Source organism: Canis aureus, chromosome 7, assembly GCF_053574225.1.
Source record: "Canis aureus isolate CA01 chromosome 7, VMU_Caureus_v.1.0, whole genome shotgun sequence".
Taxonomy (NCBI): Eukaryota; Metazoa; Chordata; class Mammalia; order Carnivora; family Canidae; genus Canis; species Canis aureus.
Window position 1 is genome coordinate 70409182 of NC_135617.1, and position 24065 is coordinate 70433246.

Genomic DNA, 24065 nt, shown 5'->3' on the forward strand with positions numbered 1-24065 from the left:
TTCAGTGCAATGGCCTAAGGAGGTGCTGGCCTTTCTTTAGGTTTGCCGAGTATTCGCGTGTAAGCTTACAGTGGAAGTATCCTGGTGTGGGTAATAGTGGCCCGCGGTGTCTCTGAAAACCACAGTGACATTTCAAATAGATCTTGGCACTGATCAAGGTCCATTTTTATTTTTGAAAAAGTATAACTAGCAATATAAGTACTATTTTTGGTTTCACATGATAGATACCCAAGTCAAGTGTACTCTGTTCATGTTACAAGGAAGTCTGAGGTCAAGTTGATTTCAGAAGTTACTAGATCCAGACATTTGATGAGATGTTCATCTCTCTCTCTTTTTCATTATATTTCCATGTGTGCACCTATTTTTCTATGTGTCTCTCCTTGTCCCTTTAATATATTTCAGTGTGCCTCTCTACATATTTTTATTATTTATTTATTTATTTATTGTGATAGCATAGTTGACATGCATGTTATGTTAGTATATGGTGTACAGCACAGTGATTTGACAATTCCATACATTGCTCAGTGCTTACCACAATAGGTACAGTCACCAGCTGTCACCTTATTACAATATTATTGACTATACTGATGTTTTCTGTACATGACGTATTTCTTTTATAACTGGAAGTGTGTACGTCTTAATCCTCTTGGCTTATTTTGCCTATCCTCCCATCCATCTGCCCTGTGACAACCATGAGTTTGTTCTCTGTATTTATGAGTCTGTTTCTGTTTTTCTGTGTGTTTGTTCATTTGTTTTGTCCTTTAGATTCCACACATAAGTGAAATCATATGGCATTTGTCTTTCGTTGTCTGACTTATTTCACTTAATATAATATCTTCCAGATTCATCCGTGTTGCTGCAGATGGTAAGATTGAATATTCTTATGGTAGAGTAATAATGCATTGTATTTATGCCGCATTTCTTTATCTATTCACATATCAATGGACACTAGGGCTGCTTCTATATCTTGACTATTGTGAATATTGCTGTAATCAACACAGGGTTTCTCGACATCTTTTTGTGTCTGTCTTTGCCTCTCTGTCTCTGTTGTGTCTCTCACTCTTTCATTGCGTCTCTGCCTGTCTCTCTACTAACTACACCTTTGCCATTATTTATTTGGATCTCTTTGTTTCTTTTTGCATCACTCTTTATTGTCTGCACATATCTCTTCAAATTAGTATTTTGTATTCCTTGGTAAATACCTAGTAGTGCAATTGCTAGATCCTAGTGTAGTTCTGCTTTTAACCTTTTGAGAAACATCCATACTGCTTTCCAGAGCAGCAACACCAGTATGCATTCCCACCAACAGTGTAAGAGAGTTCCCGCTTCTCCCCAAGTGTGCCAATATTTTTTGTTTATGTTGTTAATTGCAGCCATTTTGACTCTTGTGAGGTGGGATCTCATTGTGGTTTTGACTTATATTTCCCTGATGGCAAGTGATATTGAGCATTTTTTCATGTGTCTGTTCACCATCTGGATATCTTCTTTGGAAAAACGTCTATGCATGACTTCTCTTTTTTGAACTGGGTTATTTGTGTTTTGAGGGTTCAGTTTGTAAGTTCTTTATGGATTTTGGATACTAATTCCTTATCAGATATGTCATTTGCAAATATCTTCTCCCACTGCATAGGCTGCCTCTTAGTTTTGTGGATTGTTTCCTTTGCTGTGCAGAAACTTCTTATTTTTGCTGGAGTCCTTTGTGTTTTCTATATAGAATATCATGTCATCTGCAAATAGTAAAAGTTTGATTTCTCCCTAGGTGAATTGGATGCCTTTATTTCTTTTTGTTGTCTGATTGCTGAGGTTAGGACTTCTAGTACTATGTTGAACAACAGTGGTGAGAGCGGACATCCTTGTCTTATTTCTGACAAGAAACATCATTGAAGATTATATTAAACGTGGGGTTTTTGTCTATGGCCTTTATTATGTTGAGGTATGTTCCCACTGACCCGACTGTGGTGAGGGTTTTTTTTTTTTTATCATGTGTGGATGTCATACTTATTAAATGCTTTCTCTGTATCTATCGAGAAGGTCATATATTTCTTATATTCTCTTTTAGTTTTTTTTAAAGATTCTACTTATTTATTCATGAGAGACACACACAGAGAGAGAGACAGAGACATAGGCAGAAGGAGAAGCAGACTTCTTACAGGGAGCCCAATGTGGGACTCGATCCTGGACTGGGATCACACCCTGAGGTAAAGGCAGCCGCTCAACTGCTGAGCCCCCCAAGCATCCCTTCTCTTCTATTAATGTAGTGTATCATGATGATTGATTTGTGAATATTGAACCAGCCTTGCAGCCCAGAAATAGATCTCACTCTAGCATGGTGAATATACTGTTGGATTTGGTTTGCTAGTGTTTTATTGAATTTTTTTACTGAAAAATTTTTATCCAGGTTTATCAGGAATATTAGACTATAGTTCTCTCTCTTACTGGAGTCTTTATCTGGTTTCAGAATCAAGGTAATGTTGGCTTCACAGAATGAATTTGAAGTCTTCCTCCCATTTCTTTTTTGGAAAAATGTGGGAAGAGTGGGTATTAATTCTTCTCTAAATGTTTGGTAGAATTCTCCTGGGAAGCCATCTGGCCCTGGCCTTTTGTTTGTTGGAAGACTTTTTTTTATTACTGATTCAGTATCTCTGCTGGTTATTGGTCTTTTGAAGTTTTCTATTTCTTCCCATTTCAGTTTTGGTAGTTTCTATGTTTCTAGGAATGCTTCCATTTCTTCCAGGTTTTCAATTTGTTGGCATATAGTTTTTCATAATAACTTCTTAAAATTGTTTGTATTTCTGTGGTATTGGTTGTGATCTTTCCTCTTTCGATGTTGATTTTATTTATTTGGATCCCTTCTCTTTTCTTTATTGATAAGTCTGGTTAGGGATTTATCAATTTGATGAAGTTTTTCAAAGATCCAGCTCCTGGTTTCATTGATCTGCTCTATTGTTTGTTTGTTTGTTTTAGTTTCTGTATCACTTATTTCTGCTCAAATATTTATTATTTCCTTTCTTCTGCTTTAGGCTTTGTGTGTTGTTCTTTTTCCTGTAGCTGTAGGCTCCTTTCAGTGTAAGATTAGTTTGTTTATTTAAGACTTTTCTTGTTTCTTAAGGTAAGCCTGTATTGCTATATACTTCCCTCTTAGGTCCACTTTTGCCCTATCGCAAAGGTTGAGACCAGTGTGCTTTCATTTTCATTTGTTTCCAAGTATTTTTTATTTCTTCTTTGATTTCTTGACTTACCCATTCATTGTTTAGTAGCATTTTGTTTAACCTCTATGAATTTCTTTCTTGGGATTGCCTTTAAGTTTCATAATATTGTGGTCAGAAAATATGTACAGTATGATCTCAGTCTTTTTGTCTTATTGAGGCCTGATCTGTGACCTAGTATGTGACTGTTCTGGAGACTGTCCTTGAAAAGAATGTGCATTCTGCTACTTTAAGATGGATGTTCCAAATATATCTGTTAAATTCATCTGGTCCAGGGATGCCTGGGTGGCTCAGCAGTTCAGCACCTACCTTCGGCCCAGGCCATGATCCTGGAGTCTTGGGATGGAGTCCCACTTCAGGTTCCCTGCATGGAGCCTGCTTCTCCGTCTGCCTGTATCTCTGCCTCTCTGTGTGTCTCTCGTGAATAAATAAATAAAAACTTAAAAAAAAAGTTCATCTGGTCCAGTGTGTCATTCAAAGTCATTGTTTCCTTGTTGATTTTCTTTTCTTCTTTTTTCTAAAAAAGGATTTTATTTGTTTGACAAAGAGAGATAGAGAGATAGAGATAGAGATAGAGATAGAGAGAGAGAGAGAGAGGGAAAGCACAAGTAGGGGGAACAGCTGGTGGAGGGAAAGGGAGAAGCAGTCTCCTTGCTTAGCGCTGAGCATGGAGCCCGATAAGGGCTCGATTCCAGGACCCTGGGATCACTATCAGAGCCTAAGGCAGCCATTAAGAAACTGAGCCACCCAAGCACCCCTCCTTGTTGATTTTCTGCTTAAATAATCTGTCCAGTGATGTAACTGAAGTGTTTTAGTCCCCTACTATTATTGTATTATTACCAATGAATTCCTTTGTTTGTTATTCATTATTTTATTTATCTAGGTGCTCCCATATTGGCTGCATAAATATTTTCAATTGTTATGTCTTTTTATTGGAGTATCTACTTTATTATGATATATAATATCATAATATTTTCTTCATGTCTTGTTACAGGATTTGTTTTAAATTCTCATTTGTCCAATATAAGTATTGCTATTCTGGCTTTCTTTTGACAAGCATTTGTGTGATAAATGTTTCTAAATGTTTCTCCATCCCCTCATTTTTTTTTTAAGATTTATTTATTTATTTATGATAGACACACACACACAGAGAGAGAGAGAGAGAGAGAGAGAGAGAGGCAGAGGCACAGAGGAGGGAGAAGCAGGCTCCATGCCGGGAGCCTGATGCGGGACTCGATCCCATGACTCCAGGATCGCGCCCTGGGCCAAAGGCAGGCGCTAAACCTCTGAGCCACTCAGGGATCCCCAATCCTCTCATTTTTAATCTGCAGTTGTGTTTAGGTATAAAATGAGTATCTTGTAGCCAGCACATAGGAGAGTGGGGTTTTTGTTTTTGTTTTTGTTTTTTATCCATTCTGACACCCTGTGTCTTTAACTGGAGCATTTAGTCCATTTACATTCAGAGTAATTATTGATAGATTGTATTTAGTGCCATTTTATTACTTGTTTTGTCATTATTTCTGCAGCTTTTCTCTGTTCCTTTGTTGTCTTTGTCACTTTTGTTCTTTCCTTTCCACTCAAAGATTCCCCTTTAATATTTCTTCCTGGGGTGGTTTGGTGCTCATGACTCCATTAATATTTGTTTGGGAAACACTTTATCTCTTCTATTCTGAATGATAGCCTTGCTAGATAGAGAACTCTTGGCATCAGATTTTTCCCATTCAGCATGTTGATATATTATGCTATGCCCTCCTGGCTTGCTATATTTCTGTTGAGAAATTTGTATCTAACCTTATGGGTCGTCCCTTGTAAGTTAAGGACTTTTGCTGCTTTTAGAAGATTTTCTTTAGTTTTGTATTTTGCAAATTTAATTACAATATGTCTTGGTGTTAACCTGCTTTTGTTGATTTTGGTGGGAGTTCACTGTGCCTCGTGGATCTGGATGTCTGCTTCCTTCCCAGGATTAGAGAAATTTTCAGCTATTATTTCCTCACATAAATTTTCTGCACTCTCTTCTCTCTCTTCTTCTTCTGGGATGCCTATGATACAAATGTTATTACATTTCATGAAGTCACTGAGTTCCCTAAGTCTGTTGTGTTCCATAATTCTTTCTCTCTTTTGTTCAGCTTCGTTATTTCCCATTATTTTGTGTTCTATATCAGTTATTCATTCCTCTGCTTCTTCCAGCCTTGTATTCATGGTATCCAGTCTGTTTCCAATCTCGGTTATTACATTTTTCATTTCTGACTGATGTTATTTTAACTCTTTTATTTTTGTAGTAAGGGCCTCTGTGAAGTCTTTCATACTTTTCTCAAGCTCAGTGAGTATCCTTATGATTGTTGTTTTAAATTCTCCATCAGGCATGTTACTTATATCTGTTTCACTTGGATCTCTTATTCTTTCACTTGGGAAGAATTCCTCCATCTTAGCATTTTGTCTATGTCTCTACCTTTTTCTCTTTGTTAGAAAAGCCTGGTAAGGGATACCTGGGTGGCTCAGCAGTTGAGCATCTGCCTTTGGCTCAGGGTGTGATTCCTGGGTCCAGAGAGTGAGTCTTACATCAGGCTCCCTGTAGGGAACCTGCTTGTCCCTCTGCCTGTGTCTCTGCTTCTCTCTGTCTCTCATGAATAAGTAAATTAAGAAAAAAAGAAAAGAAAAGAAAAAAAAGAAAAGCCTGCTAAATTTCCTGCTCCTGAGAGTAATGTGTCATGAAGAAGAGGTCATATAGCGTCCAGTGCCTGGGGTTTCAGGGAATGTGTCTTGTGTGTGCTGCATGCGCTCAGCCATTCTATTTTGGCTGCTCCATTCTTCAGGATAATTCTCTGCAGAAGCCATCCTTTCCTGCAGTGTGTGGTGTTTGGTTCTTGACCAGAATTGGCAAATTTTAAGTAGGCATGCTCTGGTCTGCTTGTTAAATGAGACTTGATACTACTTCCATTAGAACTGAAGCCTTGCGGAACCTTCTATTGGAAGACATGGTGTGGACTAGAGTTTCTGCTGGTCTTCTGGGGAAGGGGCATGCTGAGCTTGATGGAAATTGGCCATTGTGCTGGAGTGCAGAGGTGTGGCACTTGGTGTAAGCAGGTTAGGAAGATAGTTTGGGGCTAAGCTACCTTCCACAGGCTGCTCTGTGTTTATGATGAGGGGTGGAGGAGGGTAATGGCACTAGCCAGCTCCTTTGTCCCCAGAGGGGCATCTCCCTGAACTCTGCCTGTCAGGGACCAGCCCTAAGAAGAGGGAATAATCTCTCCTCTCTCCACCCCTCACGTCTCCCAAGCATTCTTCAGATCACCCCCTGACCTTTAAAACTCCAGTCCTTAAGTCTTGCTGGTTGCAAGAACTCCTGAAATTCTGCCCCCCCCCCTCATTTTCCCAGCCAGTGGCTTGGGGGGAAGTGTTCTCCTTGCACATTCCCGGATGTGCTGCTCTCTCTTGCCTTTCTCTGTGACCATGACTTCCTCCTCTCTGCAGCCCCTTGATCTGTTTCTCCCCCAAACCACTGCTCTGTACTTCCTACCGTCCTCAGTGTGGCTTCTTCTATTCCTGTAGTTGTGAAAATGGTTCTGTCAGTCTTCAGGTTGATTTCTGGGGTATTTGGATTGATTTGATAATCAACTAGTTCGAGGGATGAGACAAGTCTAGGGTCCCCTAAAGTGCTGCAATCTTAGCTCCTCTGTCCTTTCATTTTGGATAAATTTCTTTGTCTCCTCATTTAATCTGCCTCTCTATGTCTGTTTCTGTGTTAAGAAAGTCAGCTCTGTCTTCTGTTCTGGAAAGTAGTGACTTTATGAAGGAGAGGTCTTGCAGTGGCCTACAGTATAGTGTCTCCAGTTTATGGGAACCTAACACTTCAGGACAGTGTCCTTGTGTGTTGTGTCTGAGTCACTTTTCCTTTCAGTGCATTGTCTGCACTGGCTCTCTGTCTATTGCGCTGTGCTTGCTCTTTGCGGTGCTAGTGGAACCCAAGTGCCCAGCTCTGAGAGCTGTGTCTGCCAGGAAATTTGGGCACAGGATGGAGGTGTTAGCAAAATTTTTACTGGGACACGAGTCTTAAGCCAGATCCACTGAAGCACTGCCGTGGTTGGGGGCTACATGCTGGGGTAGCCAGGGGACTGAGGCTGGGTATGGCTGGGTTCGGCAGGGCCTAGCACAGGCTGATGGTTGGGGGCATGAAGCTGGTCTCAGTGCAAGGTGGGAGCTATGCACAGCACTCAGTGGTGGCTGGGTGCTGCTCAGTGCCTGGGTGCTGTGGAGTGGCTGGCCACAGTGTGTGGCGGCAGCGTGCACTCTGCCAAGGCTGTGCATCCTGCAGCTTGGAAGGGTGCAGTGAGGCTTTAACCAAATTTGCCCTGAGCTTAGGGCTGAGGCTAGTGGGCTTGGAGTGGCAAGTCCTCAGAACCCGTGGGCCTGGCACACTGCTAATAGGTTAGGTAGCAAATGTCTGCGCAGTGCCACTTGCTGCAGGTGGCTCTGTGTTTATGCTGGCAGGATGGGTGAGAAACTGGTGACTGCCAGCTCCTCTTTCAGAGAAGTCCCCTAACATGCTCTAAAGTCACTATGAACAGATCTGTCCCCTGTTTGCCCCCATCCTGTGTCAACTGCCCTTTTTATGTTGCCTCTGTGCAGGCTGCTGTCTTTTTTTTTAGAAGGTCAAAATTTGAGTATTTTTATTAAATATATTTTTGGCTTCATGTTTTAAATTTAAAGTCAATTTGCCAACATATAGTGGAACTCCCAGTGCTCATCCCATCGTGTGTCCTCCTTAATGCCCATCAGCCAGTTACCCCATCCTCCCTCCCACCTCCCCTTCAGAACCCTTTGTTTCCCAGAGTCAGGAGTCTCTCATGGTTTGTCTCCCTCTCTAATTTTTCCCCACCCAGTTTCCCTCCTTTCCCTCATGGTCCCTTTCACTATTTCTTATATTCCACATATGAGTAAAACCATATGATAGTTGTCTTTCTCCAATTGACCTATTTCACTCAGCATAATGGCCTCCAGTTCCATCCATGTTGATGTAAATGGTGGGTATTCGTCTTTTCTGAGGGCTGAGTAATATTCCATTGTATCTATAGACCACATCTTCTCTATGCATTCATCTGTCGATGGACATCATACCTCCTTCCACAGTTTGGCTATTGTGGACATTGCTGCTATGAACCCTGGGGTGCAGGTGTCCCATGGTTTCCCTATCTCTGTATCTTTGGGGGAAATACCCAGTAGTATAATTGTTAGGTCCTAGGGTAGCTCTATTCTTAATTTCTCGAGAGACCTCCACACTGTTTCCCAGAGTGGCTGCACCAGCTTGCATTCCCACCAGCAGTGTAAGAGGGTGCCCACATCCTCCCCAATATTTGTTGTTTTCTGTCTTGTTACTTTTAGCCTTTCTCACTGGTATAAAGAGGTATGGATTTGTATTCCCTGATGGCAAGTGAGGTGGAACACTTTTTAATGTGTTGCCCATGTGTAGGTCTTCTTTGGAGAAATGTCTGTTCATGTCTTCTGCCCATTTCAAGACTGGATTGTTCGTTTCTTGGATGTAAAGTTGCATATGTTCTTTACAGATCTTGGATACTAGCCCTTTATCTGATATGTCATGTACAAATATCTTCTCCCATTCTGTAGGTTGTCTTTTAGTTTTGTTGACTCTTTCCTTTGCTGTGCAGGAGCTTTTTATCTTGATGAAGTCCTGAAAGTTCATTAGTGCTTTTGTTTCCCTTGCCTTTAACGGACATGTCTTGCATAAAGTTGTTGTGGCCAAGGTCAAAAGGAAAAACTAGGATTTTGATGGATCCTGTCTCACATTTAGGTCTTTCATCTATTTTGAGTTTATTTTTGTGTATAGTATAAGAGAACAGTCTGGTTTCATTCTTTTGGACATGGCTGTCCAATTCCCAACACCATTTATTGAAGAGACTGTCTTTATTCCAGTGGATAGCCTTTCCTGCTTTGTTGAAGACGAGTTGACCATCGAGTTGAGGGTCCATTTCTAGATTCTTTATTCTGTTCCATTGATCTATATGTCTGTTTTTGTGTCAGTACCATGCTGTATTGATGATTACAGCTTGGTAATATAGTATTATGATACCGTCAGCTTTGGTTTTCTTCTTCAACATTCCTTTGGCTACTTGGGGTCTTTTCTGGTTCTATACAAATCTCAGGATTATTTGTTCCAACTCTGTGAAGAAAGTCCATGGTATTTTGATAAGAATTGTATTGAATGTGTAGATTGCTCTGGGTAGCAGAGACATTTTCACAATATTGCACGAGAAACCAAAAGATACCTAGGAAAAAACTTAACCAATGAGGTAAAGCATCTGTACTATAAAAACCACAGAACACTTGTGAACAAAACTGGGGAAGACACCAAGGGATGGAAAAATGTTCCATGCTCATGGATTGAAAGACTAAATATTGTGAAAATGGTTGCTGTCTTGTTAAAGGCAGTGATCCTGCTATCACTCACCCCTCCAGCTCACCCAGTGCTGGGTCAGCTGACTTTTAAAGTTCCAGGCCCCAGGTCTCACTGGTTTTAAAAACTCACAGAATTCAGCCCATCTGGTTATTAAGGCCAGCTTTTATGAGGATTAATCTTCCCTGTGGAGCTTCCTGGTGTGAGAGCCTCTTTCTCAGCCCTCTCCTTGTGTGCAGCCCCCTCCTTCTTGTAGGTAGCCTCCTTCGACAATTCTGAGCTGAAGGGTTAACTTTCAGATGAAACTTCTCTATTTATAGTTGTGGAGTTTGCTCTACCAGTCTTCAGATCACTCTCTGGCTTACTGACTTGGGTGATTGGATGATAATCGGTGACAAACATGGGACAGGGAGAACTCAGGGTCCCCCTACTCTGCCACCTTCCTCAAGTCTATCTTTTCATTAAGGATCTCACTGAGGTCCTCCACTCTTTTCTCGAGTGCGTTGAATATCTTTATGACCATTACTTTAAATTGTCTATTAGGCATATTAATTTTCCCCTTTTGGTTGAATTCTTTTCCTATGATTTAGTCCTGTTCTTTTAATTTTTTGAAAAGATTTTATTTATTTATTCATGAGAGACACAGAGAGAGAGAGAGAGGCAGAGGCATAGGCAGAGGGAGAAGCAGGTTCTTGTGGGGAGCCCAATATGGAACTAGGCCCCAGGCCTGCGTGATCACGCCCTGAGCCAAAGGCAGATGCTCAACCACTGAGCCACCCAGGGTCCCTGTCCTATTCTTTTCATTTGAGACACATTCCTTTGTTTCCTCATTATGTGCAACTCCCTCGGTCTCTTTCTATGTGTTTGGAATGTCAGCTACATCTCCTGCTCTTGAAATTAGTGGCTTTATGAAGGAGAGGTCCTGTGGTGCCCTGTAGTCCAATGTCCCCTGTTCACCAGAACCTGGTGCTTCAGGGTTGTCTCCTATACGTTGCATGTCCCCTACTGTTGTTGCTGAGCCACATTTGACTTCAGTTCAGCTGTCTGCAATGGCTCTCTTTCCCTGATGGAGGCAGGGTTTTGTCCTTGTGTTAATGAGGCAATCTGGGACTGCACTGAGCCTGAATTGAATCAGACCAGGTGTTTGCCAGAGATAGGGTAACACTGAACTGCTGGTTGCTTTCTCTGTGTTGTCTTTTGAGAAGCTTTCACTCTTGGGTGGGGCCTGCAGTCAGACCAGATGTCTGCCCTCAGCTGGTTGCTGGGGCTGTAGTTGGACTCATCTATGCAGTGATCTTCCCTTCCCCTCTTCCCCAGGCAGGAGCCACTTTGGAGTTGTGCTGGCTCCTTTTAGGGCTGCCGTACCCTGCCAGGCCTGTGGCACAGCTTTGGATGGGCTCTGGCCAGAGGTATTGTAGAGGCAGATCCACAGGAGAAGTCCGGCAGGGCATGAGGTGTTATCAAGGTTTGTATAGGTCTGATGTGGGACAGCTCCTGGAGCTGAGATCGGGTTGAAGTGGGTATGTTTGTAGGAGAATGTGGGGAGTGGGGTGCACTGTTAGCAAGTTAGGTAGAACGTGTTGTTGCTGCCCTGGTTCCTGCAAGTGTCTGTGTGTCTAGGATGGGGATAAGGGATGCAAATGGAACCCACCAGCTCTTTTGTTCTTAAAGAAGCCTCTTAAAGATCCCTGCCACTCCAACACATGCTCTGAATTAGTAAACAAAACTCCCTCCAGTGTACACTACCACCATCCAACCCCCCCACCCCTCACCCCTGGTGGTTTTCTTTTTTTTTTAATATTTTTTTTTATTTATTTATGACAGTCACAGAGGGAGAGAGAGAGAGGCAGAGACACAGGCAGAGGGAGAAGCAGGCTCCATGCACCGGGAGCCTGACGTGGGATTCGATCCCGGGTCTCCAGGATCGCGCCCTGGGCCAAAGGCAGGCGCCAAACCGCTGCGCCACCCAGGGATCCCCCCTGGTGGTTTTCAAACTGCTGCTTACATGCTGTATCTCCATGGGATTGTTTGTTGTGTTATCTCTTTAAGGGCAGGGACTCAATTTTCTATTGCCCTCCGGCTCCCAGGCTCCCCGGGAGTCAAGCCTGATGATTTTTAAAGACCCAGATGTTAGGCCCTATTGATTGTAAGAACTGGCAAAATTGTGTTGTTCTAGTTTTCAAAGTCAAATGTTATAGGGGTTTGTCTTTCCTGTGTGGGTTCCACCTGCCTGGTGTGAAGGCCTCTTCTTACCCCTCTCTGAGGCCACAGCAGCCCTCTCTTGTGGACAGTTGTATAGATCCTTTAATTCCTGACCCATCTCTGCCCTCCTTTCCTTCTTGGTTGTGACCTCTTCCTTCCATTTAGCTGTGGAGAGTCTGTTCTGCCAGTCTTCGGGTGGTTTTCTGGGGTATTTACACTGATGTGGATTTTATCTAGTTGTATCCATGGGATGAGGTGAACTTAGGGTCCAGCTACTCTGCTCTCTTCCCTGAAGTCCTCCTCTGTCCCTTTTTAAATCAGTTTGTTTTCTTAATTCTTGATTTATATGAGTAACTTTATATTAACCACTTGTGAGATAGATGGTTTAAAAAATATGTTTTTTTCTTATTCCACAGGTTGCCTTTGCATTTGGCTAATCGTTTGGCTGTACAGAAGTTTTAAATTTGATGTAGTTATATTTATTTTTGTTTATTTGGGTTTTTTTGGTTTTGTTTTTTTTCTTTCTTTTTTTTTTCCCTTTGGCTATGATTTTATACCCAAGAAATTGTTGCCAAGACCTATTCATTCAAAGTGAAAACAGTTATTTCTTTTTTATTGAGGTATAATTGACATATAGCGCTATATTATTTTCAGGTGTACACATGGTTTGATATTTGTATATCTTGTGAAATGATTACTACAATAAGCCTACTTAACATCTGTCACCACACAAAATTAATCGAAGTATAATTGACACACAATATTATATGAGTTTCAGGTGTACAACATTCATATGCATTATGAAATGATCTCTGTAATAAGTCTAGTTACCATTTGTCACCAAAGTTAATACAGTAGTATTGTCTATTCCCTGTGCTATACATTACATCCCCATGGTTTATTTATTTTAAAACTGAAGTTTGGGCAGCCCCCGTGGTGCAGCGGTTTAGAGCTGCCTGCAGCTTGAGGTGTGATCCTGGAGACCACAGATCAAGTTCCATGTCAGGCTCCCTGCATGGAGCCTGCTTCTCCCTCTGCCTGTGTCTCTGCCTCTCTCTCTCTCTCTCTCTCTCTGTGTTTCTATGAATAAATAAATAAAATCTTAAAAAAATAAAATAAAACTGAAGTTTATGCTTCTTGATACTTTCATCCATTTTGCCCAACACCCAACCCCTCTCTCTTCTGGCAACCATCAGTGTGTTTTCTGTATTTAGGAGTCTGGTTTTGTTTTCTCATTTGTTTTGTTTTTTAGGTTCCACATACAAGTGAAAATGTATGGTATTTGTCTTTCTCTGTCTGACTTATTTCATTTAGCATAGAACCTTTAAGGTCTATTTGTATTGTCACAAATGGCAAGATTTCATTCTTTTTTATGACCGACTGGTATTCCATTTTGTGGTGTGTGTTGGTGTAACATTTGCTTTATCCCTTCATCATCAGTGGGGACTTAAAATGTTTCCATGTCTTGGCTACGGTATGTAAAGTTGCAGTGGATATGAAGGTGCAGTTATCTCAGTTTTTTGAGGAGCCTCCATATTATTTGGTTGAGCCAATTTACTTTCTGAAAAACAGTGTGTAAGGGTTCCCTTTTTTCCATATGCTTGCCAACACTTGTTATTTCTTACTTTCTTGGTGATAGCCATTCTAACAGGTGTGAGGTGATGTCTTATTGTGGTTTACATTTGCATTTCCTTAATGATTAATGATGTTGAGTATGTTTTCATGTTAGCTGTTGGCCATTTGAATGCTTTTCTTGGAAAAATGTCTATTCAGGTCATTAAAATGTCCATGAGGTCCATTTGGTCTAAGGTATAGCTCAAGTCCATTATTTCTATTTTTACAGGATTATTTATTTATTTATTTATTTGCTTTACATACTATACAATATCTATTTCATCTCATACATTTGTTCAAGCCACCTCTAATCTCCACCAACTGCTTAATTCCTGTGCAATGGTTATGTGTTACCTTGTTCATTTCCTTTATAAATTCTTCAGAGCTTGTTATTATATATTTGTGGAACTATTTTGTATATGCATTTTTCTTCCTACTAGAATGTAAAGTCTGTGAAGACAACATATCTGTTTTCATATCAATTTAATACACTCAGAATGTAGTATGGTATGTGTCACAACACTGGTATTCAATAACCATTTTTATTTTTGCATTATTAATTAAATTAGTGTATATATTAGCCATGTTTGGGGCTTAGTCCAGTCAAGATAAAGAGAGTATTACTTTGTTTTCCTTCAATATTATCCTTGTGACATATGTATTCTTTAGGGTTACATTTCTGAGAGGTTCATGGTGTGGAGCAAGTTTTGGATACTCATGGCTTCCTACCTGGGATAAAAAATGAGGAAAACCTTAAAAACGAATGTTAACTTCAAACAGAATGCTTTTTAACCTAGTTTTTTTCTTTGTCATTCCTCGGATACTTAAAAGAAACCCTTTTTATCATGGAAAATTTCAACAATATGTAGTGGTAGAGAGAATAGTGCCAAGTATCAACAGTCCACCTTTAATAATTATTAATTCATGGATAATTTTGTAAACCTACCCACTTAATTTTACACATATACTCGATTAGTTTGATGATATTCTTGTAAATCATATCATTTTATAGATGAATATGTTATTATGAAATCTAAAATTTAATGACTTTTTGGAAACATAACATTGCCATTATCACACCCAAAATTAGATTAAAAATTTCTTAATAGAGTCAGAGTTCAATTTTTGTGATTGTTTCACAAGAATTTTTTGACAGTTCTTTTATTTGAATATGCATCCAAACAAAACCTAACATTTGGTTGATATGTATCTTAATTTTTTTAATATGAATTTTATCTGTTCTTTATTTTCCCTGCAAATGATTTGCTGAATAAAAGGACTTTCTAATTATGTATTTTTAAATAGTATGATATTAAATATTAATAGTCACAATTTATGCACACAATCAGAAATAATTAAAATAACTCAAATAATTTTTTTTCAAATAATTTTTAAAATCACATAATTTAGTATCATGAAGATTGATATCTTTGTTTACAGTAATGTCATGTGATGATCTCACTTTTAACTTTTAGCTAATATCAAAATGATTGTGCTTGTTGTTAGAATTAATATAAATTCTATTTTAAAATTATGTGAAGTCTTACAAATGAAGCAAGCCCCTTAATAAAATGCATCTTCCATTAAATTTGTTTTCCTCAGTATTTCATTGAGAAGGAGTCTGAGTAAGTCAGTATTTGTGTATTCCTAGGGCACTGGTCATAATGGGATTCAGTATACACCTTATAGTACAATAATGCACACACACACACACACACACACCTTTACCCAAATTCCTGAGTTCCCATCTCACGATTCCTTGAGATTTATATAACATTTATTTGACAGCCTATTGCCAAAAACTCTCCCTGAGTACATTAGTACATTTTCAGATGATTACATTTTTTATACTAAAATTATTTTATACCTTTGACATCATAATTGCTGACATTCTTTTAATACAGTTTATTTTATTTTTTTAAATTTTTATTTATTTCTGATAGTCACACAGAGAGAGAGAGAGAGAGAGGCAGAGACATAGGCAGAGGGAGAAGCAGGCTCCATGCCGGGAGCCCGACGTGGGTTTCGATCCCGAGTCTCCAGGATTGCGCCCTGGGCCAAAGGCAGGCGCTAAACCGCTGCGCCACCCAGGGATCCCAATACAGTTTATTTTAAAGCTATTTAAGGTTCACAGCAAAATTGAGTGGAAGGTACAGAGATTTCCCATATATCCGTGTCCCCACCAGGTACAGCCTCCCCTCCTATCAGCATCCCTTACCAGAGTGGTACATTTATTACAATTGATGACACTATTTTGATAGATTATTATCACCAAACTCCATAGTTTCCATTAGGGTTCACTCTTGGTGTACATTTTGTGGGTTTGAACAAACGTGTAATGGCATGTACCTACCATTATAATACAATGCAGAGTAGTTTCACTGGCCTGACCTCCTCTGTGTTCTGTTACCTACATTTTCTTGATAACTTCTGGGTCAGATTCCCTAAATTTACTAGTTCCTAGTCTCCATTGTTAATTATTCTCTTACTTCTACCTCACAGGTAACTCTTGATCCTTGAATTATCCCCAAAGTAAATATGCATAAGGTCTGTTACAATATAGCATATCTTTGGTCTTAAAAACCTCAAGTCAAATTCTTACGACTTACTGTTCTAAGAATTCTCTTAGCAATCTTCCACTAGTGACATGTCACTGACTGCTATACCCTATCTATTCTCTTAGCCTAAGCCAATCTCAGAGTATCTAAGTTGCTGGGGAAAACAAAATCCTCTCTTTAACTTATGAAAAGAAATTCATTCACAGCTCCATTTTTGAATCTTCTAAATCATTAATGGACTCAGAAAAAGAGAAGTGCTTTTAATATGATATAATCAATTCTTTTTAATAATACAGATACAAATAGCAATGTTTTCTTATGTATTTCCATATTATGTGTAATCAAGATTATTCAAATTCTGTCAATAACTGCAAGGAAAGTATTATTACTTCCAGAGAATTCTGAGATGAGTCTCAGAATACATATGCGCAGTGTTAAAATGTTTAAAATATTAGCTATAAAGTGCTGAATCCTGAATTTGGATTTAAGTTTCTTTTCATCAAACTCTACTATGTCAACTATTGTGTTAAAATTGTCTTTTTTTTCTCCCAATTACACTTTAAATTCACTGATACAGGTGGTGTGGCCAGGGACAGCCTCATACATTTTATAGCTGTTCCATAATATTGCCTTAGACACCATGTATGGACACAGTACTTGCAGAGTGAAAAGACTAAGGCCAATATGTGCCTAAAATAATTTCAAAGGGAAAATGACTCCGAGTCAAGTCACATACACTTTCCGAGTGAAGCTTTAGACAACTCAAGAACACCAGAGAATTCCATCTGTTGATCCATTTCCTCTGCAAGTTTCCACTAGAAGACAATGAATCTAAAGAGAATACAGCATCCATAGCTGCCAGTACATTATCTCCACTATGTTGTCCCTGCTGGCCTTTCTCTCTCATAGATTCATTCTTTCCAAATACAAGAGGGATGAGGGGTGGGGCACGGGACTGGAGTTATTGGGGTGTTGTGCAGTTTCCTTGGGTGCCCAGGGATGCACAGGGATACACAGGGATTCAGTGAGCTTGACCTAAGATGATCTGCCTAGAAATATCCTGCAGATATATTCACTCTACTATCCCTGATATGCCACCACGGCCCAGGAAAGTCTACGTGCTTATCTAGAAGAGATTCATGTAAGAGGTGAGGCAAACTACACCTGTGTTCTAAGAAACTTAACCATGTCTATGATTTCTACTCCCTTTCTCATCCTGTTGTTGCTGTCCCTAAGTACCTGTCCTCAGGTACTTACTTTATGGTCTTATTCTAATGCTCTCTTACCCGACTTCCATTTATTTTCCTGCCTAAAGAATTCTTATCTTCTCATGGGTGAGGATGGGAGAGGAAAGCTTCTCCTATCATCATTCATTCTTCACAAATTGAAATTTTAAAGTTTTGGAAAACAATTTGTCTTTTGGTACTTTTGAAATTCAAAATTTCTTTATCTTAACTTATTTCTCTGTCATAGCTTTCTAAAATTATGTTAAAAGAAGTATGAACTTATTTCTTGGCTTTGTATTTCTTCTATACCAAATTTACACCAAGGTCAGAGGGCTTATATTCCTTTTCTTGGTGTCTGAATTGGGGGAGTGTGGCAGTACCCAAACATGAGAATAACAGGAAGAGAGAACCATTATCCTTACCTAAGATATCGAAATATTATCAGCCTATACCTGCATTTTCTGGTGTTGCTGGGCATGAAACATAATATGGAAAGTGAGATTAGGAAGGTATAATAAAAGGGGGGACCAAAGTCCTAATCAGCCCTGAGATGAAAGACAGGAAAAATTGATCTAAAGGATCTCTTAAAGAGAAAATTATTATTTCCATGGGAATGCTAGATCAGAGTAATGAGGGATCAGGTAACTGGTTGGGATATCCCAGAGATCTCATTGTAGTTGACAATTGAGAAAAGAAAAGAAAACAAACAAACAAAAACAGGCAGTCAAGGAAGGGGTAGAATTTAAAGGGTTAGCGCTCAGAGGATATAGTTCTTGAGTCCCAGAGAAGAGGTGACAGAGAAGCATTGGTAGAGAGTAGGAGTATGATGAACTGGGCAAGGAAATAGTGCTAGGTGGCCTATCAGGTCCACTCTTCTGCTCTGGGAGGTGGGCATGCAGTGCACCTGCAATAGGACAGACATAGATGGTTGGATTTTAGGGGGCTGCTGTGCTGTCATCATCCCCTCTCCCAATTCTCCTATAACCTTCCAACCACATTTGGGTCCACAAACTCCTCCCACTTTCCATCCTCCTGGACTGTGTCTCCAACTCTCAGCTCTGACAAATCTGAATCCTTACCTTCCTTTCTAGGGTGCAGCTCACAAAGGTCCTTGATGTCTGGAAGTACCACCTGAGCGCAGGCCTTGGATAATGAAGACGGTGCCCATTACGATGCCCACAAGGCCCACAGCCAACCCCAGGGCACAGACCACAGTCTCTGTCAGCTCTGACATAGGGGTTGGAACCTCAGGTTCTGTGAAAATGAGGTTGTGAAAGTCAGAATACAGTGTTGGTTCAAGTACAGGTGTGAGATGGAGTGGGGGGTTGAGGAGGGTGATGGTGCTGTTGGGTCTATGAAGTCTCAGGGCACCAGGCTTAGGGAAGAGAGTGAACTCTGTTATTAGAAACCCTGAAGTGTCATAAACATGCTTTGAGCCTTGAGACTCCAGGGCTGAAAGGCAGGATATTTTGGACTTGACAAAGAAAATAAGGCACCACAGGAGGTGGAATTCATACATACCCCAGTGTTTCAGAAGTGGCTCATCCAGGCCCCAGTGCTCCACTTTGCAGTCATAAATATCCTCAGCAGAAGGTAGGAAGGTGAGGTAACTGATCTTTGAGAAGGAATGATCCCCTTTGGCGAGGAAGCTGGTTTCAGAAACCCCTTCTGTGACTGAGTGCCTATTCTTCAACCACGTGACATTGATCACAGGAGGAAAGATGTTGTCCACGAGACAGATGAGGATGTTGGGCTGACCCAGCATCACAGGAGACTTGGAAAACACAGTCACCTCAGGAACCTCTGCGGTGAGGAAGCAGCACTGACATGAATTGCAATAACTCTGCCTTGAGGCTCTGCATTGTGTCCTAGAGGAGCCCTCCCAGCAACAGTTCTCCATGCTGTGGTGGAAGGGTTCTTGCTTACCTTCTGCTTGGGAATGCTGTATATGCACTGCCTATACTTTACCCCCGAGCCCTTCTCTATGCAGGTGTGCTTATTAAAGTAGCATATCCACAGGGCGTCTCCTTGAGGGATTCAAGGAACATGGTATGGGAGTAAGGATCCTTGCATTACATGGCAATATTTCAGTTTTCAGATGGGGGAGGATGAGGGTTCAGTAATTACTATGAGAAGATCTGGGGAAATATCCTTGGAAAACAGTGAAGAGTATCTATGCTAGGGAGGAAGGGAAAGAGAGCTGGGATGTGGGGACAGATTCAGTGAAGAGAGGCAGAATGGTAGACACATACCATTGGTAGCAGCAGTTTGGTTGGACCTTTTAGTCAGGATGTTCAAGTTTTGTTTTGCTATAGCCAAGTTTCTCAGTGCACCCTGTGGGTCAAAACTTGCAAATGTGCTAAACACAGGCAGCCGCCAGACAGTTTCCTTCTTCTCCAGGTCCACGTAGAACTCCTCATCGCCATCAAATTCATGGGTGTACTGGCCAGAGGGACCGTAAGACTGGTAGACATTTATGCCGTAGTAGGCAACATGGTCAGCTGAGCAGCAGGGGTGAGGAGCAGGAAGCAGAAAACAGAGGGAGAAAAGAACCTTATTCAACCAAGTGACAGAACAAACTGTGGGCAAACAAGTATTACGAGCTTCATCCTTGGCACAGTCTTTAGGCACGTTTCCCAGCACCTGCCCCCTCTCTCTCCGTGTTGGTAGTTGTCCAGTCAGAATACGCTCTGCTTTTCCACTATCGTGTATGCTCCGTGAGAGCACAATTACAACAGTCTTGCTGCTGCTCTTCCCGTGTGTGTAGCTCAGCACCTGGTACGCAGTAGACTTATGATAAATATTACAATGAAATGAAAGAAGGAATGAATAAATTATCATGGCTATAGCTTCCTTTATCAGAAATTCACTTAACTTCTCTCTGCTTCATCAGTTTTATCTCTTAATTCCTTCATCAGTTAATAACACATACATTGATTGCTCTCCCCCCAGGACTGGTTCAGAGCAGAATATTTTCTGCAGAGGTAATGCTTCCTTCCTTCCTTCTTCCTCCTCTCTCCTGCGCCTTCTTCTGCTTCTTCTTATTTTGTCAAAAAAAGCACGAAGGATTGTATTCTTCTAAAAGAGTTTCTTAACTATTTTAGGGTATAAGAAAGAGTATGACAAGGACAGCGACGGTGTTAAAAAGTTTATAAAAAATAAACAATACTCCTAAGGTCTCTGGTTCCTTTTTAAAAAAGATTTTATTTATTTATTTGACAGAGGGAGAGAGCATAAGTAGAGGAGGCAGCAGAGGGAAAGGAAGAAACATGCTCCCCACAGGTAGCCCAACTTGGGGCTCTGTCCCAGGATTCTGGGATCATGACCTGAGCCAAAGGCAGACACTTAACCAATGGAGCCACCCAGGAGCCACCAAGTTCTCTTGTTAACAATGGTAATCCTCAGAGGGGAGCACTTGATTCATCAGAAGTACAAAATGGAACATTCATTAGATTTTAGATTTCTGTCACTCCCCATCCCTCGTGGTTTTTTTTTTCCTTGTAACCCCCTAACCTAATTCTGAGTTGCATTTCTATCACTTTAGGACTCCTGGTAAACTGTGGCCCTTCTCTTCAAATGGACAGTGCATTTTGCAAGGATGCCAAAGTAGAATGGCAGCAGTATGACTCCACCCGGTGAGCCTAACTAGAAAATTTTGTAAAGAGATATGTGAGCTTTTTTATCATTTCCTCCTTATGCTCTTCCTCATTTACTGAACATCAGCAAGATGTCAGACATCATGAGGAGCAGGGAGTCAAACACCCATCAGCATGGTTTCTGTCTTCAAGGAGTTTATTGCGTGGTGGGAGAGTCAAGTGAGTATAGGAACAAATACAGTACGCTGTGGTGAGCCCTGCAGGGAACAGCAGCAGTCTTATGCTCCCACTTCCTCTGCAAATATCTCATCTGCCAGTCAAACCAAAGCACATTCTTCTTGTATGTTCCTTGGCCTTTTTAGGGGTGTGTCTCCTTGAAACAAAGCTATCTTTTCAGACTTCCTGGGTACCTCCAATTCCTTTTGGAAGTTTCTGTTTGGTTAGCAACATTTCAGTTAATTGGTCTCATTGAACATTTTTTTGGCTTCACTATAACCTCCAACGCCTCCATCCCAATGTCTTGCTTTCCAGATTTATCTATGCCTCATCCAACTCTCTTCCTTGTCCAGCATGACCCGCCCCCCCGCCCCCCTTGGTGATTACTTAAAGGCCCTCCATCAAACCCTCTGCATCCTCTAGCCTTTATCCTTGGTTCCCTTGGTTCCTTTTTCAAACATGAGTATATGCAATTATTCTTTCCATTTGGTGCTTGTCCAAGGCACTATTTGTTGATGAACATCACACTACATGGCTGACTGGAACTGATTCACTTCTGTATTTTCAGCCTCAGCTGGGTCCATAGTTCTGCTCAGCGACATTCCTTCTGCTTTCCTTCATCTTTGAATCCCCAAAATTAATCTCACTGTTTGCTCAAAAGTGTGTATTGAATATCAATTGCTATTCTCAAAGATCACAGACATTTGGGTGAGTGGAGGTTGATAGACACAGAGCTAGTCAAACCATACGGAACTTAATCAGCAGTGGTCAAGGCTGTCGTATGACTCGTGAGCCTAATCACTATTGGGTCCCTTTCCTCATAAAATATTAGAAATCACACTTTGTGACTGCATTGGTATAAAGATAAATATAATCCAGGTTGAATTAAAAATTAAAACATTTTCCTCTACCTCATAAGTTCATTTCTTCTAATTTTAGAAGAAACTAAAACATTTTATGGTGCCCTAGAAGCATCATAGGCCCTTGGCACTGTGCTTACTGGATAAGTTGAGCCTGACCAAGATGTTCTGGCATGATGTTGAAGAAGGAAATTAGAAGTTCTCTGGCAAAGTGAGGCAAACTTCCCTGACCAAATTAAATTAGGATGGGAACACTCATGGCTAACAAAGATGTTGAAAATTAGAGTATGCTCCATTTCACTTCCCCTCTTAAGGCTGCTTGGTTTTTCTACTTTGATTGTTACAAACCTACTCTTTGTAGAAGATATGATATATATGTACAATGGAATATTTTTCAGTCATAAAAAGAATGAAATCTTGCCTTTTGCACAATGTGGTAGGAGCTAGAGCGTGTAATGGTAAGCGAAATAAACATTCAGAGAAAGACAACTATCATAATTTCAGTGATGTGTGGAATTTAAGAAAGAAAACAAAGAAACAAAGAAACAAAAGAAACAAAAATACACTCTTAATTGTAGGGAACAAACTGTTGTTTACCGGAGGATAAGTGACTGGGGGGCATGGCTGAAACAGGTGAGGGGATTAAGAATACATTTATCTTGGAGGCACATGGGTGGTGGCTCATTGGTTGAGCGTCTGCCTTCAGCTCAGATCATAATCTTGGGGTCCTGAGATTGAGTCTGGCATCAGGCTCCCCACAGGGAGCCTGCTTCTCCCTCTGTCTATGTCTCTGCCTCTCTCTCTGTGTTTCTCATAAATAAATAAAAATCTTTAAAAGAAAAAAAGTACATTTATCTTGATGAGCACTGAGTAATGTATAGAATTGTTGAATCACTATACCGTACACTAGAAACGTATAGGTTAACCATCCTAGAATTAAATTAAATTAAAAAATTAACTCACACCTGTAATAGAAACAGTTAAGAAACAAGTATGATCATTGACATGGATATGTTTACATTATTGGAAAAATATTTCTAAATACGTATTTGATTTAATTATTATTCCTGAATGACATATATGAGGTCATGTGGTTGAATGACTTGTCTAAAGGTATTCAGCTGGGCTTGTATACCCACTCCCCTCATGCCAGTTCCCAGCATGAAAATGTGTGTAAATTTGAGTCAAAGAAGAGGATACCCTTCCTTATATCTACATAGTATACATAATTCATGAAACTTTTTACCCCAAGTGAGACTATAGAAAAAACATGTATAAAGTTTCAAAATGTTTTCAGAAACATTTGGGAGCAATAGTTCATGACTTTTTAGTAACAAAACAAATTTGGTTTTAGTAACAAAACAAAACATGGAAACATCCCTATACCTTAAGGTAATCATGAATGAATGCCATCAAGCCCTCTAGCCTATATTCACTGGATCTGAGATTAGAAATGGAATAATATCCTTGATGAACTCTGCAACATCACAGGGAGCAAAGACAGTGGGTTGGGTCTCTAGTTTCCTGAAGGAAGAATGATTAAAAATTTTAGAATTGCTTAATATTGAGAACACCTTTGAGGAGTCTCCACTATTTTATGCCATTCTCTCTTTTTCCCCTTCCAATTCCTTTTCCCTAGTCTAGTCCCCATATCCCTCAGGTGTGCACTCACCCACAATCTCTTCACCTCCAGAGAGGCTCATCATAATAGTCAGGATGAGGGTCCCCAGAATCAGAACTCTGTTTAGGATCATCCTCTTCTCCGTGCGGTCTCCACACTTGCTGTTCTGAATTGTAGAACTAGGGTGAGGACCCAACAGAAAGGGGAATCTAAAGACACCCAAACCAAAACCTGCCAGGTCAGGTTCTGGCCAATCAGAAAAATGCCTTATGGTGACACTGCTGTTGCCAGTTGAAGAGTTTGTACTAAGAAGCCAGAAGATACTGGGAAATCCCCTTGTTCTGAGGTAGCCTGCATGGAGAGTGGACCTGGGGGAATTACCTAGGACAGGAGGAGGCTCACTCAATCAATCTTTCTATGGATGTGTATGCTTGTTGGTGGCAGCAAGAGGGGCGGAATTTCTGAGTAGCCTCATGTATAGATAACATAATCACTTACATGGTTTTCTTCAGGCTCTTCTTTACAGCCTCCAAAAATTCTCCTATAAATTGATTCCC

The 24065-nt window shown here is 40.5% G+C and overlaps 1 protein-coding gene across 2 annotated transcripts; it reads right to left on the minus strand.

Moving 5' to 3' along the window:
- Window positions 1–15190: 15190 nt before the first annotated feature.
- On the minus strand, window positions 15191–23719 carry LOC144317722 (SLA class II histocompatibility antigen, DQ haplotype D alpha chain-like). Of its 2 annotated transcripts, none has more exons than XM_077904537.1 (5): window positions 23560–23719; window positions 19468–19716; window positions 18737–19018; window positions 18295–18469; window positions 15191–16820 (listed from the first exon to the last, which is right to left on the minus strand). In XM_077904537.1, the coding sequence occupies exons 1-4, from the start codon at window positions 23639–23641 to the stop codon at window positions 18315–18317; spliced, it is 768 nt and encodes a 255-aa protein (XP_077760663.1). In that variant the 5' UTR covers window positions 23642–23719; the 3' UTR covers window positions 15191–16820; window positions 18295–18314. The 2 variants fall into 2 exon arrangements, with proteins under 2 accessions (XP_077760663.1, XP_077760662.1); XM_077904536.1 differs by having other exon boundaries at window positions 15191–18119.
- Between the last annotated feature and the right edge of the window lie 346 nt (window positions 23720–24065).